Source organism: Pempheris klunzingeri, chromosome 8, assembly GCF_042242105.1.
Source record: "Pempheris klunzingeri isolate RE-2024b chromosome 8, fPemKlu1.hap1, whole genome shotgun sequence".
NCBI classification, from domain to species: Eukaryota; Metazoa; Chordata; class Actinopteri; order Acropomatiformes; family Pempheridae; genus Pempheris; species Pempheris klunzingeri.
In genome coordinates this window covers 270,001-289,035 of record NC_092019.1, presented here as the reverse complement: position 1 = coordinate 289,035, position 19,035 = coordinate 270,001, and the positions used below count along the sequence as shown (strand labels likewise).

Genomic DNA, 19,035 nt, shown 5'->3' with positions numbered 1-19,035 from the left:
ACACTCACACAGTTCACACACATACACACACTCACACACACATACATACACATTCACACACACACACACACACACTCACACAGCTCACACACACAGACACACACACACACACACACTCACACACATACATACGCACACACAGACACACCAACCAGTCTCCATGAAATGAACGTCACTTCTGGCTCCAAAAAAACCAAGATGGCGACTCCTGTAAAGTCAAACTGGAGGCTTCAAAATGGCGGTCCACAAACATATGGGTGATATGACAGGGGTCAGTCTGTGAGTGACGACTATTAGCTTCTATATTTCAGTTTTCCTGAGACACACACACACAAGACACACACACACAAGACACACACACACAAGACACACACACACACACACAGTACTCAGAGAACTGGAGTTACATCCAGTAACTAACCTGCTGCTCCTCATCAGGTTTTGTGACCAAACAGAAATGAACTCTGGGTTGTGACCTGAGGAGGGCTGAACCTCCGTGGGCTTCAGAGGGTTAACAGGACTGACTGAGCCTGAAACCCGCCCCTCTGCTCTGATTGGCTGGGCTGTGATTTGTATCAGTTAAACTCTGCCTGTCAGTTTATCTTAGGGGGACCTGGTCTGAGAGTCCAGACCGAGTGAGACCAGCAGGACCAGACCGGACTCCGACATGGGTAAGCTCACTCCTCCTTTGGCGCTCTGTCGTCTCTCTATCACACCTGCCTCTGTGTGGCTCAGATGCTTAAATTGCATGTTTTTCCCATGGAGTCTGGTTGGAGCAGAGCTGCAGCTCTGAGCTGGTGACCTTTGCTCTTTCACTGAAAAGATCTTTTCTGCTGCAGTCTCAGCACAGTTGTAAAGGTGCATTACGTTAGCTTCAGCAGACAGTTTATAAAACTAAACTCTGGACCAAGACTTGATTTTAGTTTCCTGATACTTTCCTCCTGAAAAGAACAGCACAGATTCCCCTTAAAGGAAAGCTCACTTTTAAGAACAGTGAATATTCATAGTTTAGACTTTGGTCTTCATACAGTGTGTGATGAGCTGCACGCACAGTTTAAACCCTCTGCACGTTTAGACGTGTATTATTTCAGAATAAAATAATAAAACCAAAATTAAATCAGCCTGAAGCTGGACTAACACGTCATGCTGATGATTGTAAAAAAACCTCCGTCTCAGTTTCTCTGAGCAGCTTTTCAGTTTAATGAGTAAAATAAGAAATGAAGTCAGTGATCGGCTGCAGTCACAGTTCCTGCTGCCTGGTTTTCTTTCTTCTGATCACAGAATCGCTGCAGTTTGATCTGTAAACTCACAGCTGCAGGAAAAACAACGGCCTGTTCCTTTAAATGGCTGACTGTGTGTGTGTGTGTGTGTTATATAACCTTGGCCATGGACTTAGTTCACTTGAGTCCTTTTGGAGTAAAAACTTGAGCAACAACAGAGGAACTCGGCTCCTTTACTGCAGTAAAAGTACTAAAATACTACAGTACAAGTATTCATGGTCATACTTACTGTGTACTTTTACTACGTGGGCGTTTCCTCTGTGGGTCTGAGTCCAACATTTATTCCACTGCTGATAAACACCCTGAGAATAAGCAGCTGTGATTGGCCGCCATCAGGGCGCCAGAGGTCTGACGATGGTGATGGTGATGATGAAGACGACAGTAGTTAACCCCTTCAGGACTGAGCTCTGGGGTCAAAGGTCGTCTGTCAACAACATGGATCATCTGACACGAGGAGGGGGAGGAGTCATCAACGGCCCCCCAAACCTACAGAGACGGACCTGGAGGATCCATTTGGGGGGGTCATGGAGCCGGAGAACCAGGACCAGGATCCACAGGAACCAGAGAACCACAGCAGGAGGACCAGGACCGGGATCCACAGGAACCAGAGAACCACAGCAGGAGAACCAGGACCGGGATCCACAGGAACCAGAGAACCACAGCAGGAGGACCAGGACCGGGATCCACAGGAACCAGAGAACCACAGCAGGAGAACCAGGACCGGGATCCACAGGAACCAGAGAACCACAGCAGGAGGACCAGGACCGGGATCCACAGGAACCAGAGAACCACAGCAGCAGGACCAGGACCAGGATCCACAGGAACCAGAGAGATGAGAAAAGCACAGAAAGGCTTCGGGGAAGATACCAAGTTTGTAACAGACATTAAAGAGACATGAAGCATCAGGATGGAGAGGAAGAGGAGGAGAGAGGAGCCCAGTGCATCATGGGAGTCCCCCGGCAGTCTGAGCCTATAGCAGCATAACTAGGGGCTGGTCCAAGGCCTGATCCAGTCCTGAACTATAGGCTTCATCACTAAGGAAGGTTTTCAAGAGATCCTCTGCCAGAGATCACCGCTGGTCTCAGGTCTGGTTTCAGATCTGGTCTCAGATCTGGTCTCAGGTCTTGTTTCAGATCTGGTCTCAGATCTGGTCTCAGGTCTTGTTTCAGATCTGGTCTCAGGTCTGGTTTCAGATCTGGTCTCAGATCTGGTCTTAGGTCTGGTTTCAGATCTGGTCTCAGGTCTGGTCTCAGATCTAGGTCTGGTTTCAGATCTGGTCTCAGGTCTGGTTTCAGGTCTGGTTTCAGATCTGGTTTCAGATCTGGTCTCAGGTCTGGTTTCAGATCTGGTCTCAGATCTGGTCTCAGGTCTGGTTTCAGATCTGGTCTCAGATCTGGTCTCAGGTCTGGTTTCAGATCTGGTCTCAGATCTGGTCTTAGGTCTGGTTTCAGATCTGGTCTCAGGTCTGGTTTCAGATCTGGTCTCAGGTCTGGTCTCAGATCTAGGTCTGGTTTCAGATCTGGTCTCAGGTCTGGTTTCAGGTCTGGTTTCAGATCTGGTTTCAGATCTGGTCTCAGATCTGGTCTCAGGTCTCTCCAAGCATCGTGGTTTTACATTCACTGTGTTTGGTTATAAGACGACCATTAATCAAACGCACTCTGGCTGATCCTGTTTTCTAACCCAGCTTCATACCTGCCTTCTGTCTGCGTGAACACCTGACACCACCTGAGGTTCCTCTTCTGGGAGATCTACTTTCTGCTCTGGACCGAATCCCAGGCGGTGGTGACACAGTTCCTCTGCTCCTCTCTTCCCTCAGGCTTTTTTAAACAACTGAGATACTTTAACTCACAGCACAGGCACGTCAACAGAAAACAGTTTCCTGGTTTTTCCAACAGGTGATCAGAGCGCAGCATCAATGAGGGACCTCCGAGACATCAGTGACATCATCATCGTCAGGTCCTTGAGTCTGATATGACCCAGTTTCGCTGCTGATTAGCTCGTTAGCATGCTAACACGCTAACCAAAGATGGTGAACACTATAGCTGCTACACATCAGAATGTTAGCATCACGAGAACATGTTAGCATGCTGATGTTAGTGTGCCAATGTTGCTGTTAGCATGCAGGTGTTAGCATACTGATGTAGGTATGCTAATTTTAGCATGCTAACGTCATCATGTCGCTCTGAGCTCTGACATGTTGACTGGGGTGTAAACAGCTCAGTGTAACAGGTGTGTGTTAGCAGGAACTGCGCTCAGGGGACTGTTTCCCAGAATGCATTACTCAGCACTGTTGACCCAGTTTATATGATTTTTATTGTGTTTGTATTCCTGAGAGGAAGAACAGCCATAATTTAAATCAGTTTGTGCTAAACTCGTTAACAGCTGATCCAGAGCAGCAAGGAGGCAGGTAACAGGAAGTGTTACTACACCTGCTGTCCAGGTGCAGCAGGTGGTCATCCACCACTGACCAGGAAGGTCACATGACCTCTAACCTGTTGCTGTGTTTTCTCAGCTGACTGCTCAGGATGTGGACCAGGATACCAAAGCCCACTGGACGCCATGAAGGGTCTGTCTGTCTGTCTGTCTGTCTCTATGGGTGGGGGGTGGGGCAGCAGAGGACCAGCTCATGGCCTGTCTTCTTTCAGGTCCTCAGGAGCAGATTGTCTACCTTCCTTGTGTCTACCGCAACACTGACACTCAGAAACCCGACTACGTCGCCACCGTTGACATTGACCCTGAGTCGCCCACCTACTGCCAGGTGGACCCCCCCCTTCTCTCAGATGAGTCGCTGTCATGTCTTCCTCTTCCTCCTCTTCCTCCTTCAGGTTCTCTGGCACGTCTGTCTGCTTCACTTCGCCTCATTCTGACCTTAAACTGTCTTTAAAACAAAGAAAAGACCTCTAACATCTGGCCTTTGACCTCTAACATCTGGCCTTTGACCTCTAACATCTGGCCTCTGACCTCTAACATCTGGCCTCTGACCTCTAACATCTGACCTCTGACATCTGACCTCTGACCTTCGGCCTCTAACTGCTGACCTCTGACCTCTCAGGTCATCCACCGGCTGCCGATGCCGAACCTCAGGGATGAGCTCCATCACTCGGGCTGGAACGCCTGCAGCAGCTGCTTCGGCGACGCCTCCAAGAAAAGAAACCGTCTGATTCTGCCGTCGCTCATCTCCTCCCGAGTCTACGTGGTCGACGTGGGGACAAATCCCAGAGCGCCGCGGATCCACAAGGTACCCGTACCCAGATGAGCCAATCACACGCTCTGATTACATCGACACCCCCGGTCCTCCCCCTCTGTCTGGAAAAGTGCTTTAGAAATAAACCCACTCCTTACATGTGCTGACCTGTGGGTGGCGTTGTGTCCTCAGATGGTGGAGCCGGTGGATTTGTTCTGGAAGTGCGGCCTGGCGAACCCCCACACCACCCACTGCCTGGGCAGCGGTCAGATCATGATCAGCTGTATGGGCGACCCGTCCGGCAACGGCAAGGGTGAGAGTCCTGGCCGACGGGGGGCGTTGCTATACTCACCTTACCCCAGCGCTCCTATTGGTAGTACAGAAAAATACCTGTTGAAGGTAAACAGCTCTGCTTTCTTCCCCTCAGGTGGTTTCGTCCTGCTGGACGGCGAGACATTTGAGGTGGTGGGGAACTGGGAGCACCCAGGTGAAGCGGCGCCGTTTGGATACGACTTCTGGTACCAACCTCGACACAACGTGATGATCAGCACTGAATGGGGGGCACCTAAAGCTCTGGTTGACGGCTTTAATCCCGCCCACATCAAAGAAGGTGAGTCTGGAGGAAACATCTCAGGGTTCTCGGTCACTTAGACTCCAGGTCCCTGTAGCACCTTTGGACCAGAATCCATCCTCAGCTCACACGCGGTCATTGTCACCGGTCTTCCAGGTCACTATGGCAGCTGCCTCCATGTGTGGGACTGGACCACCCACAGGAAGCTGCAGACGATCGATCTGGGCGAGGACGGCGCGATTCCCCTCGAGGTCCGATTCCTCCACGACCCCAGCGCCACCGAGGGCTACGTGGGATGTGCTCTGCGAGGAAACGTTTTCCGCTTCTACAAAACAACGGTCAGTACCACACGGCTCTGGACCCCGGTGCGACTGCCGTCAGTATCGCCTGTTTCAGGACTGGTTGTCGTGGACTGTGTTCGATTCTCTGACTCTCTCTCTAGTATGTCGGTGTTAGCATGCTAGTGTTAGCGTGTTAGCATGTGTCTGTCCTCAGAGAGGAGACTGGGCAGCCGAGAAGGTGATCAGTGTCCCCAGTAAGAAGGTGGAGGGCTGGCTGCTGCCTGACATGCCCGGTGAGTCTGTCTGTCTGACCTTTTACCGTCTGTCTGCCTACCTGTCTGTCTGACCTGACATCTGTCTGTCTGCCTACCTGTCTGTCTGACCTGACATCCGTCTGTCTGCCTACCTGTCTGTCTGACCTGACATCTGTCTGTCTGCCTACCTGTCTGTCTGACCTGACATCCGTCTGTCTGCCTACCTGTCTGTCTGGTTACCTGTCTGTCTGACCTGACACCCGTCTGTCTGCCTACCTGTCTGTCTGGTTACCTGTCTGTCTGACCTGACACCCGTCTGTCTGCCTACCTGTCTCTGCAGGGCTGATCACAGACATCCTGATCTCATTGGACGACCGTTTCCTCTACTTTAGTAATTGGCTACACGGTGACATCAGACAGTATGACATCACAGACAGGAGGAACCCGCGATTGGTCGGTCAGGTCAGATGACACCAAGTTTATCTGTTACGATACCTGTCAAGTCAATCGATCGCTCAATGAATCGATCGGACTTAACGTGGACTTCACACAGTCATGAATAAAACAGTAACAAAATAAAAGTGAAAGCGGAGGACGGAGGATCTGAAGGTAAGGGTGGTGGTTCTACTGCACCTTTATCGGTTGATCTTCAACAGAACCGGCCGGAGGGGGGAGTGTCTGCAGGAGAGTGTTAGAGATCAGTAAAGCCACGCACAGATCCGTCCTGGCACTGACGCAGAGAGAGGCTCACCTGTCTGTCTGTTCCAGGTGTTTCTGGGAGGAAGTATCACCAGTGACGGTCCAGTCCGAGTCACGGAAGACCCCGAGGACCAGCCGCAGCCCCGCCCCCGCATTATCCAGGTACCACAGACAGGAGGCAGGGAGGCAGGGAGACAGGGAGACAGGAGACAGGAGACAGAGAGACCGGGAGAAAGAGAGACAGAGAGACAGGGAGACAGGAGACAGAAAGGAGACAGAGAGACAGGGAGACAGGAGACAGATAGACAGGAGACAGAGGGACAGAGAGACAGGAGACAGGGAGACAGGAGAGAGAGACAGGGAGAAAGAGAGACAGGGAGACAGAGAGACAGGAAGAAAGAGAGACAGGGAGACAGGAGACAGAGACAGGGAGAAAGAGAGACAGGGAGACAGAGAGACAGGAAGAAAGAGACAGGGAGACAGGGAGAAAGAGAGACAGAGGGACAGAGAGACAGGAGACAGAGAGACCGGGAGAAAGAGAGACAGAGAGACAGGAGACAGAGAGACAGGGAGAAAGAGAGACAGGGAGACAGAAAGGAGACAGAGAGACAGGGAGACAGGAGACAGATAGACAGGAGACAGGGAGAAAGAGAGACAGGGAGACAGGAGGCAGGGAGAAAGAGAGACAGGGAGACAGATTGATTGATTATTGATCTCCACCTGTCCCAACCGTCTGCTTCCCCCCACCTGTCTGCCCCCCTCCCACGTATCTGTCTCTCAGGGGAGGCGTGTCCATGGAGGTCCTCAGATGTTGCAGCTGAGTTTAGACGGTCTGAGACTTTATGTGACAACGTCTCTGTACAGCGGCTGGGACAAGCAGTTCTACCCCGACATGGTCAGGTCAGTGCTACTGCTACTGCAGTACTACTGCAGTACTACTACCACTACTGCAGTTCTACCCCGACATGGTCAGGTCAGTGCTACTGCTACTGCAGTACGTCACTCAGAAGGTCGCAGGTTTGATTCCCGACTCCTGAAGCAGCTTCAGTGTGTGAAAGACCATTTACCATTACCTACCTGTCTCTCTCTGTCTGCCTGTCTCTGTTTCTACCTGTCTCTCTCTCTGCCTGTCTCTCTCTGTCTGCCTGTCTCTGTTTCTGCCTTTCTCTCTCTGTCTGCCTGTCTCTGTTTCTACCTGTCTCTCTCTCTGCCTGTCTCTCTCTCTCTACCTGTCTCTGTTTCTACCTGTCTTTCTCTCTGTCTGCCTGTCTCGGTTTCTGCCTGTCTCTCTCTCTCTACCTGTCTCTCTCTCTACCTGTCTGTCAGGGCGGGGTCTGTGATGATGCGGATCGATGTGGACTCTGTCGGTGGCGGTCTGGCCCTGAATGAGGACTTCCTGGTGGACTTCGGTGAGGAGCCCGGCGGCCCGGCTCTGGCCCACGAGCTCAGATATCCTGGAGGCGACTGTACATCCGACATCTGGCTGTGAGGCGTTCAAATGCTTCACCGTCACACCGTTAACCTAAATGATCACTAATAATTAAAGGTGCAGCTTCATCTAACTGTAAAACGTCCCGTAAGCATCGACATCACCTTTGACAGGATGTGATGATAATGATGATGATGGTGATGGACAGGAAATAAAGATAAAACAATAAATCAGATTAAACACAATCAGAAACTGAGTGAGTTCATTTCAACACGTCAGATCATTCAGTTTACATATTAACAATGTTCACACTGGTCCCTGAAGGCAACACGAGTTTATCTGTAGTCACCAACCACTTCCTCCTAGTGCAGTACTAGTACACACTAGTGTACACACTGCAGTGCTGTGTCCCTGGGAGTATAAACTCTAAATGTGACGCCTCTCCAGTCCAGCAGGGGGCGGAAGTTCCCTCTGCACTGACAGGAAGTCGCAGCAGCAGCGCCCCCTGCTGGATGTTAGCTGTTGTTGACATGAAGACCAGAGAGTTTCAATGGAGACAAAGTGGACATAAAACATCGTTTCAGACCCACTAAAGAGTGACCAGGTAAGACGAGCTCACCTGTGGACATACCGACACGTCACCGAGCCTGAAGAGCTCACCTGTGGCTGTGACGGAGGTAGCGTCAGCTTAGCATGCAGCTTTAAAACAGCTGAGCAGAGTTAGCAACAGTTGGCCTGATATCTGCCGGCTAATGCTAATGCTAACACTAACCGAACCGAACCGTGTTTGTGTTGAAAGCCGAAACACGAGTTAACTCTGCTAGCTCTGCTAACACACTGAGTGAACCGAGCTCTGGATTAGCTTGTAGCTCGTTAGTTTCTGAGTTTTCAGTTTAATCCCTGAGCTCACCGGCGACAGGGCGATGCTAATGTTTAGTTGGCTGGTTAACGGTTACTGCGTCTCTGCTAGCTGGTGAGCAACTTCATTCGCTCTGCACAAAAGCTAAGCTAACAGTGTGTTTAAAACGGAACTTTGAGCCGTGGGCCAAAGCTAATGCTAACGCTGCAGCCGCTTCTTCTAAACTGCTGTTTAGTCTGAAATAAAACATGTCAGAGGCTTCTGCATGCGTTGTTTCCTCCTGCAGTCTGACTTAGCTTCGTGCTAAGAGATGCTAACATTAGCTGACTGGCTAACTGGAGGATTCGCTGTTAGAAGGTGCTTCTGTAAATCTGTTCAAGAGTTTTAATGAGACTGTAAGAGGCAAAAAAAAGTGTTCAGAAACGACTTTATTCAGCAGAACAAACTTTATTCAGCAGAACAAACTTTATTCAGCAGAACAAACTTTATGAGCAGGCAGCTTCAGGAGCCCAAACAGTGACCTGATGAGTTGAGATTAAAGGACACTTCCACATATTTTTCACCCTCAGATGCTCACATGAGCTCTGGACATGCTGTAGCCCCTGTTCAAACCAGACGTAGAGGTAGAGGTGGAGGTGGAGGTGGAGGTGAGGCCAGACTCCCCCGTCCTGTTTCTGTATGAGACTTCAGTTGGAAGCTCCAGCAGCTCTTTACCCCCCAGAGTCTCTGTCCGTCCACAGGACGACACTGAAACGTGTTGGTGCCTCAAACGCAGCTCAGAGATGTTTGGGTCTCCTCCAGGTTATGAGCTCAGTAAGTTATTCAGTCAGTGGAGGAGTTCTGGAGCCTCTTTACCTGAACCACTAGGACCCCTCCCTACCTGACCGAACCGTAACCTAACCTAACCATGACCTCTGATGACCCCTAATGACCTCTGATGACCTCGTCTCTCTGTTTCAGTGGAGGAGGGCGGAGCTTCCCAGCAGCCATGATGGAGGACACGGAGCCGGAGCTTTGTTCCGCCCCCTCTGATCAGAACAGCCCCTCCCCCCCCCTCTCCATCTCCTCCTCCCCCTCCCTGTCCCTCCCCTCCACCCCTTCCTCCTCCTGTGGCCCCCCCCAGGCCATCACCCCCCCTCTGGGTGTGATCAGCGAAGGCGTGGGGGAGCTCAGCCTGGTGATCGACGCCGAGGTGGCCCACCGTGCGTGTCAGGAGGTGCTGCAGAAGGTGAAGCTGAGGCAGGTGGATGCCGACGTCACCCACCTTCAGAACGGGGGGGGGGCGGACATGGCGCCCCCCGCCGCCCTGACCGTTGCGGTGAAGCCACTGAAGATCCGCGAGGAAGAGGACGACCCCGAGGGCCCGGCCCCCGGCTCGGTGAAGAGCGCCCGGCGGCGGCAGAGGCACAACCCCTCCAAACAGTCGTGGCTGCTCCGCCTGTTCGAGTCCAAGCTGTTTGATGTTTCCATGGCGATCTCCTACCTGCACAACTCAAAGGAGCCCGGTGTCCAGGCGTACATCGGAAACCGGCTCTTCAGCTTCCCCCACGAGGAGGTGGACTTCTACCTGCCGCAGCTGCTCAACATGTACATCCACATGGACGAGGACGTGGGGGACGCCATCAAGCCATACGTGGTGGGTGTGGTCGGGGGGGGGGTTGAACCGTATCCAGGCAAGGCACGTTTATTTATACAGCACCACTCAGACACAAGGGAAGACAATAAGAGCATTTGTATGAATCAGTATAAGTTTTGTAGCTCTGCTGCTGGAAAGCCACAGTAGACAGTAACGTTTCAATGTGCTGACAGTTTTAGCAGAGCTCAGGTGTTCACGAAGCTTGTTCCACAGGTGAGGAGCTGAGAATCTGCTCATCCAATCAGAAGACTCCTTTCCTGAATGTGTTTTTGGGTCGTTTCTGTGCGAAAGGCTTCCACACTCATAGGAAACGGCAGCACATGTGACCTTTTCAGTGGCGTTAGAGCCCTGTGGCGCCGTGCCGGCATTCCCACAGCCTGTTCATCCAAACCCCAACATCCATAACATGTCCCTTAGGCGTGACGTCTGCATGACGCTGTGACGGTTGGAAGAGAGGCAACATGGAGACCTCGTGCATCCCACCTGCCAGCATAACACGCAACGGGCCAGGGCCGAGAACCTGTGACCCCGCAGCGTAGGGCGGCGTTTCACTCCAGAACACATTAGGCACAGGGACTCCCCTGATGATACACCATACTAATGTAAAGGACTCCATGATCACAGGTCGTCACTTTCACACCAACCTGCTGTTCTGATTAACCGAGAGTTTCTGTGTTTCCGCTTCTTCTGACACCTCGACAGAATAAAGCTGTCGGCACGGCGCCCAGCTTCAGTCCCCTCCCTCCTGTGAGCACCTCGATGTCTGCTGTTGTTGTTCCACATGGACTTGGCTGCGCTGTCTGAGCCCTGCGTGTTGTCTTGCAGGTTCACCGCTGCAGACAGAGCATCTCCTTCAGCCTGCAGTGTGCCTGGCTGCTGGGGGCGTACTCCTCCGACATGCACATCTCCACCCAGCGCCACTCTCGAGGAACCAAACTGAGGAAACTCATCCTGTCCGATGAACTCAAACCTGCGGGGCCTCGAGCTCGCAGGGACCCTCTGACTCTGACACCGTTCTGCCCCCTGGCGTTGCCCGCTGCTGCCGGCGGCGGCCCCGGGCCCCTGGGAGACCACGGCCTGTCGCCCTCCAAACGCACACATCAGAGATCCAAGTCAGACGCCACCGTCAGCATCAGTCTGAGCAGCAACCTGAAGAGGACGGCCAGCAACCCGAAGGTGGAGAGCAGCCAGGACGAGGTAACGGCTCCGACGGGGCGGGGGCGGGGCTACAGTGGGATGGATTATTGATCTGATGGACTAGAGAGCGAGCGAAATGACTTCTACAGGGTTCCTGCAGATCCTTAAAGTCTTCAATTAGATTTTCAGGATTTCAGGTCATAAAACGCCATTAAAGGTCGTGTTTTTTGCCTTAAACCCTCCAAACCTTCCAAACCTTCCAAACCCTCCAAACCCTCCAAACCTTCTAAACCTTCTAAACCTTCCAAACCTTCCAAACCCTCCAAACCCTCCAAACCTTCCAAACCTTCCAAACCTTCCAAACCCTCCAAACCCTCCAAACCTTCTAAACCTTCTAAACCTTCCAAACCTTCCAAACCCTCCAAACCCTCCAAACCCTCCAAACCTTCCAAACCCTCCAAACCCTCCAAACCTTCCAAACCTTCTAAACCTTCCAAACCTTCCAAACCCTCCAAACCCTCCAAACCCTCCAAACCTTCTAAACCTTCTAAACCTTCCAAACCTTCCAAACCCTCCAAACCTTCCAAACCCTCCAAACCCTCCAAACCTTCTAAACCTTCCAAACCTTCCAAACCTTCCAAACCCTCCAAACCCTCCAAACCCTCCAAACCTTCCAAACCCTCCAAACCCTCCAAACCCTCCAAACCTTCTAAACCTTCCAAACCTTCCAAACCTTCCAAACCCTCCAAACCCTCCAAACCCTCCAAACCTTCCAAACCCTCCAAACCCTCCAAACCTTCCAAACCCTCCAAACCCCCTAAACCCTCCAAACCCTCCAAACCCTCCAAACCCTCCAAACCTTCTAAACCTTCTAAACCTTCTAAACCTTCCAAACCCTCCAAACCCTCCAAACCCTCCAAACCTTCCAAACCCTCCAAACCCTCCAAACCCTCCAAACCTTCCAAACCCTCCAAACCCTCCAAACCCTTCTAAACCCTCCAAACCCTCTAACCCTCCAAACCCTCCAAACCCTCTAAACCCTCCAAACCTTCCAAACCGTTTAAATCCTCCAAACCCTCTAAACCCTCTAAACCCTCCAAACCCTCCAAACCTTCTAAACCCTCCAAACCCTCTAAACCCTCCAAACCTTCCAAACCATTTAAACCCTCCAAACCTTCCAAACCCTCCAAACCCCTCTAAACCCTCTAAACCCTCCAAACCCTCTAAACCCTCCAAACCCTCTAATCCTCCAAACCCTCTAATCCTCCAAACCCTCCAAACCCTCTAAACCCTCCAAACCTTCCAAACTGTCGAAACCCTCCAAACCCTCCAAACCCTTCTAAACCCTTCTAAACCCTCCAAACCCTCCAAACCCCTCTAAACCCTCTAAACCCACCAAACCTTCTAAACCCACCAAACCCACCAAACCTTCCAAACCTTCTAAACCTTCCAAACCCTCCAAACCTTCTAAACCCTCCAAACCCTCCAAACCTTCTAAACCCACCAAACCTTCTAAACCCTCCAAATCCTCCAAACCCACCAAACCCACCAAACCTTCCAAACCTTCCAAACCTTCTAAACCTTCCAAATCCTCCAAACCCTCTAAACCCTCCAAACCCTTCTAAACCCACCAAACCTTCTAAACCCTCCAAACCTTCTAAACCCTCCAAACCTTCTAAACCTTCCAAACCTTCTAAACCCTCCAAACCCTTCTAAACCCTCCAAACCCTTCTAAACCCACCAAACCTTCTAAACCCTCCAAACCTTCTAAACCCTCTAAATCCTCCAAACCCTCCAAACCTTCCAAACCCTCCAAACCTTCCAAACCCTCTAAACCCTCTAAACCCTCTAAACCCTCCAAACCCTTCTAAACCCTCCAAACCCTCTAAACCCTCCAAATCCTCCAAACCCTTCTAAATCCTCTAAACCCACCAAACCTTCTAAACCCTCCAAACCTTCTAAACCCTCCAAACCTTCTAAACCCTCTAAATCCTCTAAACCCTCCAAACCTTCTAAACCCTCCAAACCCTCCAAACCTTCTAAACCCTCCAAACCCTCTGACCTTCTCAGGACAGCAGCTCCAGCTTGGACAGTCTGGAGTGTGAGACGGGTCCTGTAAGTTCACCAGCGTCATGTTCATGTTCTCCCTGCAGGGTGCATTGTGGGAAATGAAGTGTGTGATGGAGGCTTTGGGTTCTGTATCAGTTTTAGGTTCAGGTTCAGGTGAGGTGAAGTCTCAGACGTCCAGCTCAGATCTAAATAAATGAAACCATCTGGAGAACTGAAGGAGCTGCTCGTCTGTGGACTTGACGTCTCTGACTAATTCTCTGTGTTGGATCCAATCAGCTGTTTGATGTGGGAACCAATCAGGATGCAGTGTTGCGACCTCCATGATCCTCCTCCTCCTCCTTGTGTGTCAGGTTTGATAGACATGTTCACACCAGAGCCAGTAAATCAGTGACTTTATTAGCTACTCTAAGTTTAGATGAACCCACTAATGTGATCAGCTGGTTTGGCGTCCTCACTGTCGCAGACACAGATGGGTTCTTACACAGCAGCTCAAAGGGTCAGTCCACTGTTTCTACCACTCTCTGTCCACTGACAGGCTCAGAGTGTTATTCTAAGTGTGTGACAGCATCATGGAAAGGATCCCTACAGAGAGAGACCTGGAAGATCCTTTTGGTTTAACCACAAACAGCACACACACCAGGCTACATTCACAATTGGCTCCATCTAAAACATTCACTGTCTGTCTGAATTTAATGGGGTTGCCTTCAATGACTCATCAGGGTGTGTTCATGTCAGCGCAGTAATGCCACTGTGTGGGCGGGGGGTCATCAGGATCCTCGTTACGAACCTGACACACAAACATCAAACCTTCACCTGTCTGTCTCTCCGAAGGTCGTCCAGAGAGACGCCTGTATAGCCTGAACCACTGACTCTGAGTCCTCTAATAACACCTGCCCCCCCTCCCCCACACACATACACAGCCGGTGCGTCTAGCCCCCCAGAGGGAGTTCATCAAGTCTCTGATGGGGATCGGGAAGCGTCTGGCCACGCTGCCCACCAAAGAGCAGAAGACTCAGCGTCTCATCTCCGAACTGTCGCTGCTCAACCACAAACTGCCGGCTCGAGTCTGGCTGCCGACCGCCGCCTTCGACCACCACGTGGTCCGAGTGCCGCACACACAGGCGGTGGTGTTAAACTCTAAGGACAAGGTGATCTCTCACACACACACACACACACGTCCATAAAACAGATTCAGACTTTCCCTTCACTTTGGGAGTAATCCAGGTGATGGTGCTGTTTCCATGGTTACAGTGTAAACAGGAAGTGCTAACAGCCAAAGCAGCAGGTGTCGTAGAGGTGAAGGTGCTTCCGTCAACATGTTTTTACACAGACACAAACTGTTTGTAATTGGTTCATCATGTTGTGACGTGTGAACTCCTGGTGCTGTTTGTAGGTTCTGTGTTAGAGAACATACGTGTTCTCAGCTGGGGGACGATGACCTCTGCAGTCATGTGACCTGTGTTGACCTCTGTGACCCCTCAGGCTCCGTACCTGATCTACGTGGAAGTTCTGGAGTGTGAGAACTTTGAGACGTCCAGCGTTCCCATCCGGATCCCAGAGAACCGGATTAGGAGCACCCGTTCGGTGGAGAACCTGCCGGACTGTGGAATGACGGCGGAGCAGCGAGCCGGCAGCTTCTCCACGGTCCCAAACTACGACAACGACGACGAGGCCTGGTCTGTGGACGACATCGGAGAGCTGCAGGTGGAGGTGAGAGGATGTGATGTCAGCAGTATTAGGTGACATCACTGTGGGTGGGCGGGATAAAAATGGAATCTTCAGGTACACATAGGATATGGAGCCGTGGTCTGTCTGTCTCTCTGCTTGTCTGACTGCCTGTCTGTCTGCCCTCCAGCTCCCAGAGATCCACACTAACAGCTGTGATAACATCAGTCAGTTCTCAGTCGACAGCATCACCAGCCTGGAGAGCAAAGAGCCCGTGTTCATCGCTGCTGGAGACATCAGGCCAGTACACGCTGCACACACAGTACACACACAGTACACGCTACACACACAGTACACACACAGTACACACACAGTACACGCTACACACACAGTACACACACAGTACACGCTACACACACAGTACACACACAGTACACGCTACACACACAGTACACACACAGTACACGCTACACACACAGTACACAGTACACGCTACACACACAGTACACGCTACACACACAGTACACGCTACACACACAGTACACGCTACACACACAGTACACAGTACACACACAGTACACGCTACACACACAGTACACGCTACACACACAGTACACGCTACACAGACGCAGTACACGCTACACAGACGCAGTACACGCTACACAGACGCAGTACACGCTACACAGACGCAGTACACGCTACACAGACGCAGTACACGCTACACAGACGCAGTACACGCTACACACACAGTACACGCTACACACACAGTACACGCTACACACACAGTACACGCTACACACACACAGTACGCGCTACACACACAGTACACGCTACACAGACACAGTACACGCTACACAGACACAGTACACGCTACACACACAGTACGCGCCACACACACACAGTACGCGCCACACACACACAGTACACGCCACACACACACAGTACGCGCCACACACACACAGTACACGCTACATGCAGTGCACGTTACACACACACAGTACACGCTACACACACACAGTACGCGCTACACACACAGTACACGCTACACAGACACAGTACACGCTACACAGACACAGTACACGCTACACAGACACAGTACACGCTACACACACAGTACGCGCCACACACACACAGTACACGCCACACACACACAGTACGCGCCACACACACACAGTACACGCCACACACACACAGTACACGCTACATGCAGTGCACGTTACACACACACACTACACGCTACGCACAGTACACACTACACACTACACACACATCAGGTTACCAATCACACTGATGTGCTGTCTGCTGTCAGGCAGCAGGTACTGAAAGTGTGTGTTGGTGTTTCAGACGGCGTCTGTCGGAGCAGCTGGCTCAGGCCCCCACCACCTTTAAAAGGGACCCAGAAGACCCGTCAGCTGTGGCCCTGAAGGAGCCGTGGGAGGAGAAGGTCCGGTAGGTGGAGCTCCAGCCGGAAGGTTTTCTCTGACTGTAGTGTGTGTGTTTCTGACTGCAGTGTGTGTGTTTCTGACTGCAGTGTGTGTGTTTCTGACTGCAGTGTATGTGTTTGACTGTAGTGTGTGTGTGTGTGTTTGACTGTAGTGTGTGTGTGTCTGACTGTAGTGTATGTGTTTCTGACTGTAGTGTATGTGTTTCTGACTGTAGTGTGTGTGTGTGTGTGTTTCTGACTGTAGTGTATGTGTTTGACTGTAGTGTGTGTGTGTTTCTGACTGTAGTGTGTGTGTGTGTGTGTTTGACTGTAGTGTGTGTGTGTTTCCGACTGTAGTGTGTGTTTCTGACTGTAGTGTATGTGTTTCTGACTGTAGTGTGTGTGTGTGTTTCTAACTGTAGTGTGTGTGTGTGTGTGTGTTTCTGACTGTAGTGTATGTGTTTCTGACTGTAGTGCGTGTTTTTGACTAGTGTGTGTGTTTCTGACTGTAGTGTGTGTGTTTCTGACTGTAGTGTATGTGTTTGACTGCAGTGTGTGTGTGTGTGTTTCTGAGTAGTGTGTGTTTCTGACTGCAGTGTGTGTGTGTTTCAGACTGCAGTGTGTGTGTGTGTGTGTGGGTTTCTGACTGTAGTGTGTGTGTGTGTGTTTCTGACTGTAGTGTGTGTGTTTCTGACTGTAGTGTGTGTGTGTGTGTGTGTCTGACTAGTGTGTGTGTGTGTGTGTGTGTGTGTGTTTCCCGTTGTATGTGTGTGTGTTTCTGACTGCAGTGTGTGTGTGTTTCTGACTGTAGTGTGTGTGTGTTTCTGACTGTAGTGTGTGTGTGTTTCTGACTGCAGTGTATGTGTGTTTCTGGCTGTAGTGTGTGTGTGTGTGTGTGTGTGTGTGTGTCTGCATGTTTCTGGCTGTAGTGTGTGTGTGTGTGTTTCTGGCTGTAGTGTGTGTGTGTGTGTGTGTGTGTGTGTGTGTGTGTGTGTGTTTCTGACTGTAGTGTATGTGTTTCTGACTGTAGTGTGTGTGTGTGTGTTTCTGACTGTAGTGTGTGTGTTTCTGACTGTAGTGTGTGTGTTTGACTGTAGTGTGTGTGTGTGTTTCTGACTGTAGTGTGTGTGTGTGTGTGTGTGTGTTTCTGGCTGTAGTGTGTGTGTGTGTCTGTGTGTTTCTGGCTGTTGTGTGTGTGTGTGTGTGTGTGTGTTTCTGGCTGTAGTGTGTGTGTGTGTGTGTGTGTGTTTCTAGCTGTAGTGTGTGTGTGTGTGTTTGTGGCTGTAGTGTGTGTGTGTGTGTGTTTGTGGCTGTAGTGTGTGTGTGTGTGTGTGTGCGTTTCTGACTGTAGTGTGTGTGTGTGTGTGTGTGTGTGTGTGTGTGTTTCTGGCTGTAGTGTGTGTGTGTGTGTGTGTGTTTCTGGCTGTAGTGTGTATGTGTGTTTCTGACTGTAGTGTGTGTGTGTGTGTGTGTGTGTGTTTCTGGCTGTAGTGTGTGTGTGTGTGTGTGTGTGTGTGTTTCTGGCTGTAGTGTGTATGTGTGTTTCTGGCTGTAGTGTGTGTGTGTGTGTGTGTGTGTGTGTGTGTGTGTGTGTGTGTGTGTGTGTGTGTGTGTGTGTGTGTGTGTTTCTGGCTGTAGTGTGTATGTGTGTTTCTGACTGTAGTGTGTGTGTGTGTTTCTGGCTGTAGTGTGTCTGTGTGTGTGTGTGTGTGTGTGTGTGTGTGTGTGTTACCTTCACGGCTCGGCAGCAGCTCAACAGAAACTCCTCCATCGTAGCTGTTAGCTGTTAGCCGCTAGCCGCTCCTCTGACCGGTTAACGGTTCCGGTAAACGCTGTCAGCTCGGCGGGCTGTCGGTCACTCACGGTTATGGCTGTTACCGTCACCGCTACAGCGGGCGCTTGACTGACCGGGTGAGCGTCGGTGGGTAAAAGGTCAGGATGCGTTCAGAGTGCAGAGGAAACGTCGTACAAACGCATTTCCTCTGCGGGTGACTGCTTCTCTAAGAAAATAAAGGTGTGTGTGTGTTTGTGACTGTAGTGTGTGTTTCTGACTGAAGTGTGTGTGTGTGTGTGTGTTTCTGACTGTAGTGTGTGTGTGTGTGTTTCTGACTGTAGTGTGTGTGTGTGTGTGTGTGTGTGTTTCTGACTGTAGTGTGTGTGTGTGTGTTTCTGACTGTAGTGTGTGTGTGTGTGTGTGTGTGTGTTTCTGACTGTAGTGTGTGTGTGTGTGTGTTTCTGACTGTAGTGTGTGTGTGTGTGTGTGTGTGTGTGTGTGTTTCTGACTGTAGTGTGTGTGTGTGTGTGTGTGTTTCTGACTGTAGTGTACATACTGTATGGTTCCCTACAGGCGGATCAGAGAAGGATCTCCTTACGGTCACCTTCCTAACTGGAGGCTGCTGTCTGTCATCGTTAAATGTGGAGATGACCTGAGACAGGAGCTGCTCGCCTTCCAGGTGCTGCAGCAGCTCAAGGTAACCCTGTGACATCACATGATCACAGTACACGAGCCCTGTTGACCAATGAAATGCAGTGATGCCTTCTCGTCAT

The 19,035-nt window shown here is 51.0% G+C and overlaps 2 protein-coding genes across 4 annotated transcripts in view; both read left to right on the top strand.

Annotated features, from left to right (window-relative positions):
- The first annotated feature begins 602 nt into the window (after positions 1 to 602).
- On the top strand, positions 603 to 7,943 carry selenbp1 (selenium binding protein 1). 2 transcript variants are annotated; one of them, XM_070836128.1, is made up of 12 exons: positions 603 to 671; positions 3,793 to 3,846; positions 3,926 to 4,113; positions 4,333 to 4,518; positions 4,657 to 4,777; positions 4,892 to 5,074; positions 5,192 to 5,373; positions 5,531 to 5,609; positions 5,911 to 6,032; positions 6,339 to 6,431; positions 7,051 to 7,169; positions 7,596 to 7,943. In XM_070836128.1, exons 1-12 carry the CDS (start codon positions 668 to 670, stop codon positions 7,756 to 7,758), a joined length of 1,494 nt encoding a protein of 497 aa, XP_070692229.1. In that variant the 5' UTR covers positions 603 to 667; the 3' UTR covers positions 7,759 to 7,943. The 2 variants fall into 2 exon arrangements, with proteins under 2 accessions (XP_070692229.1, XP_070692230.1); XM_070836129.1 differs by having other exon boundaries at positions 604 to 671; positions 3,926 to 4,038.
- Positions 7,944 to 8,212: 269 nt separating this feature from the next.
- The window catches only part of pi4kb (phosphatidylinositol 4-kinase, catalytic, beta), an 18,491-nt gene continuing 7,668 nt past the window's right edge, over positions 8,213 to 19,035 (top strand). Inside the window, exons 1-9 of one of the 2 annotated variants that reach the window (XM_070835300.1) lie at positions 8,213 to 8,302; positions 9,518 to 10,193; positions 11,019 to 11,390; positions 13,401 to 13,445; positions 14,321 to 14,548; positions 14,883 to 15,110; positions 15,256 to 15,365; positions 16,410 to 16,514; positions 18,836 to 18,959. In XM_070835300.1, the coding sequence (XP_070691401.1) occupies positions 9,546 to 10,193; positions 11,019 to 11,390; positions 13,401 to 13,445; positions 14,321 to 14,548; positions 14,883 to 15,110; positions 15,256 to 15,365; positions 16,410 to 16,514; positions 18,836 to 18,959 (1,860 nt within the window). In that variant the 5' untranslated portion in view covers positions 8,213 to 8,302; positions 9,518 to 9,545. The remainder of the gene's footprint in view (positions 8,303 to 9,517; positions 10,194 to 11,018; positions 11,391 to 13,400; positions 13,446 to 14,320; positions 14,549 to 14,882; positions 15,111 to 15,255; positions 15,366 to 16,409; positions 16,515 to 18,835; positions 18,960 to 19,035) is intronic. The other variant, XM_070835301.1, reaches the window with a different exon arrangement.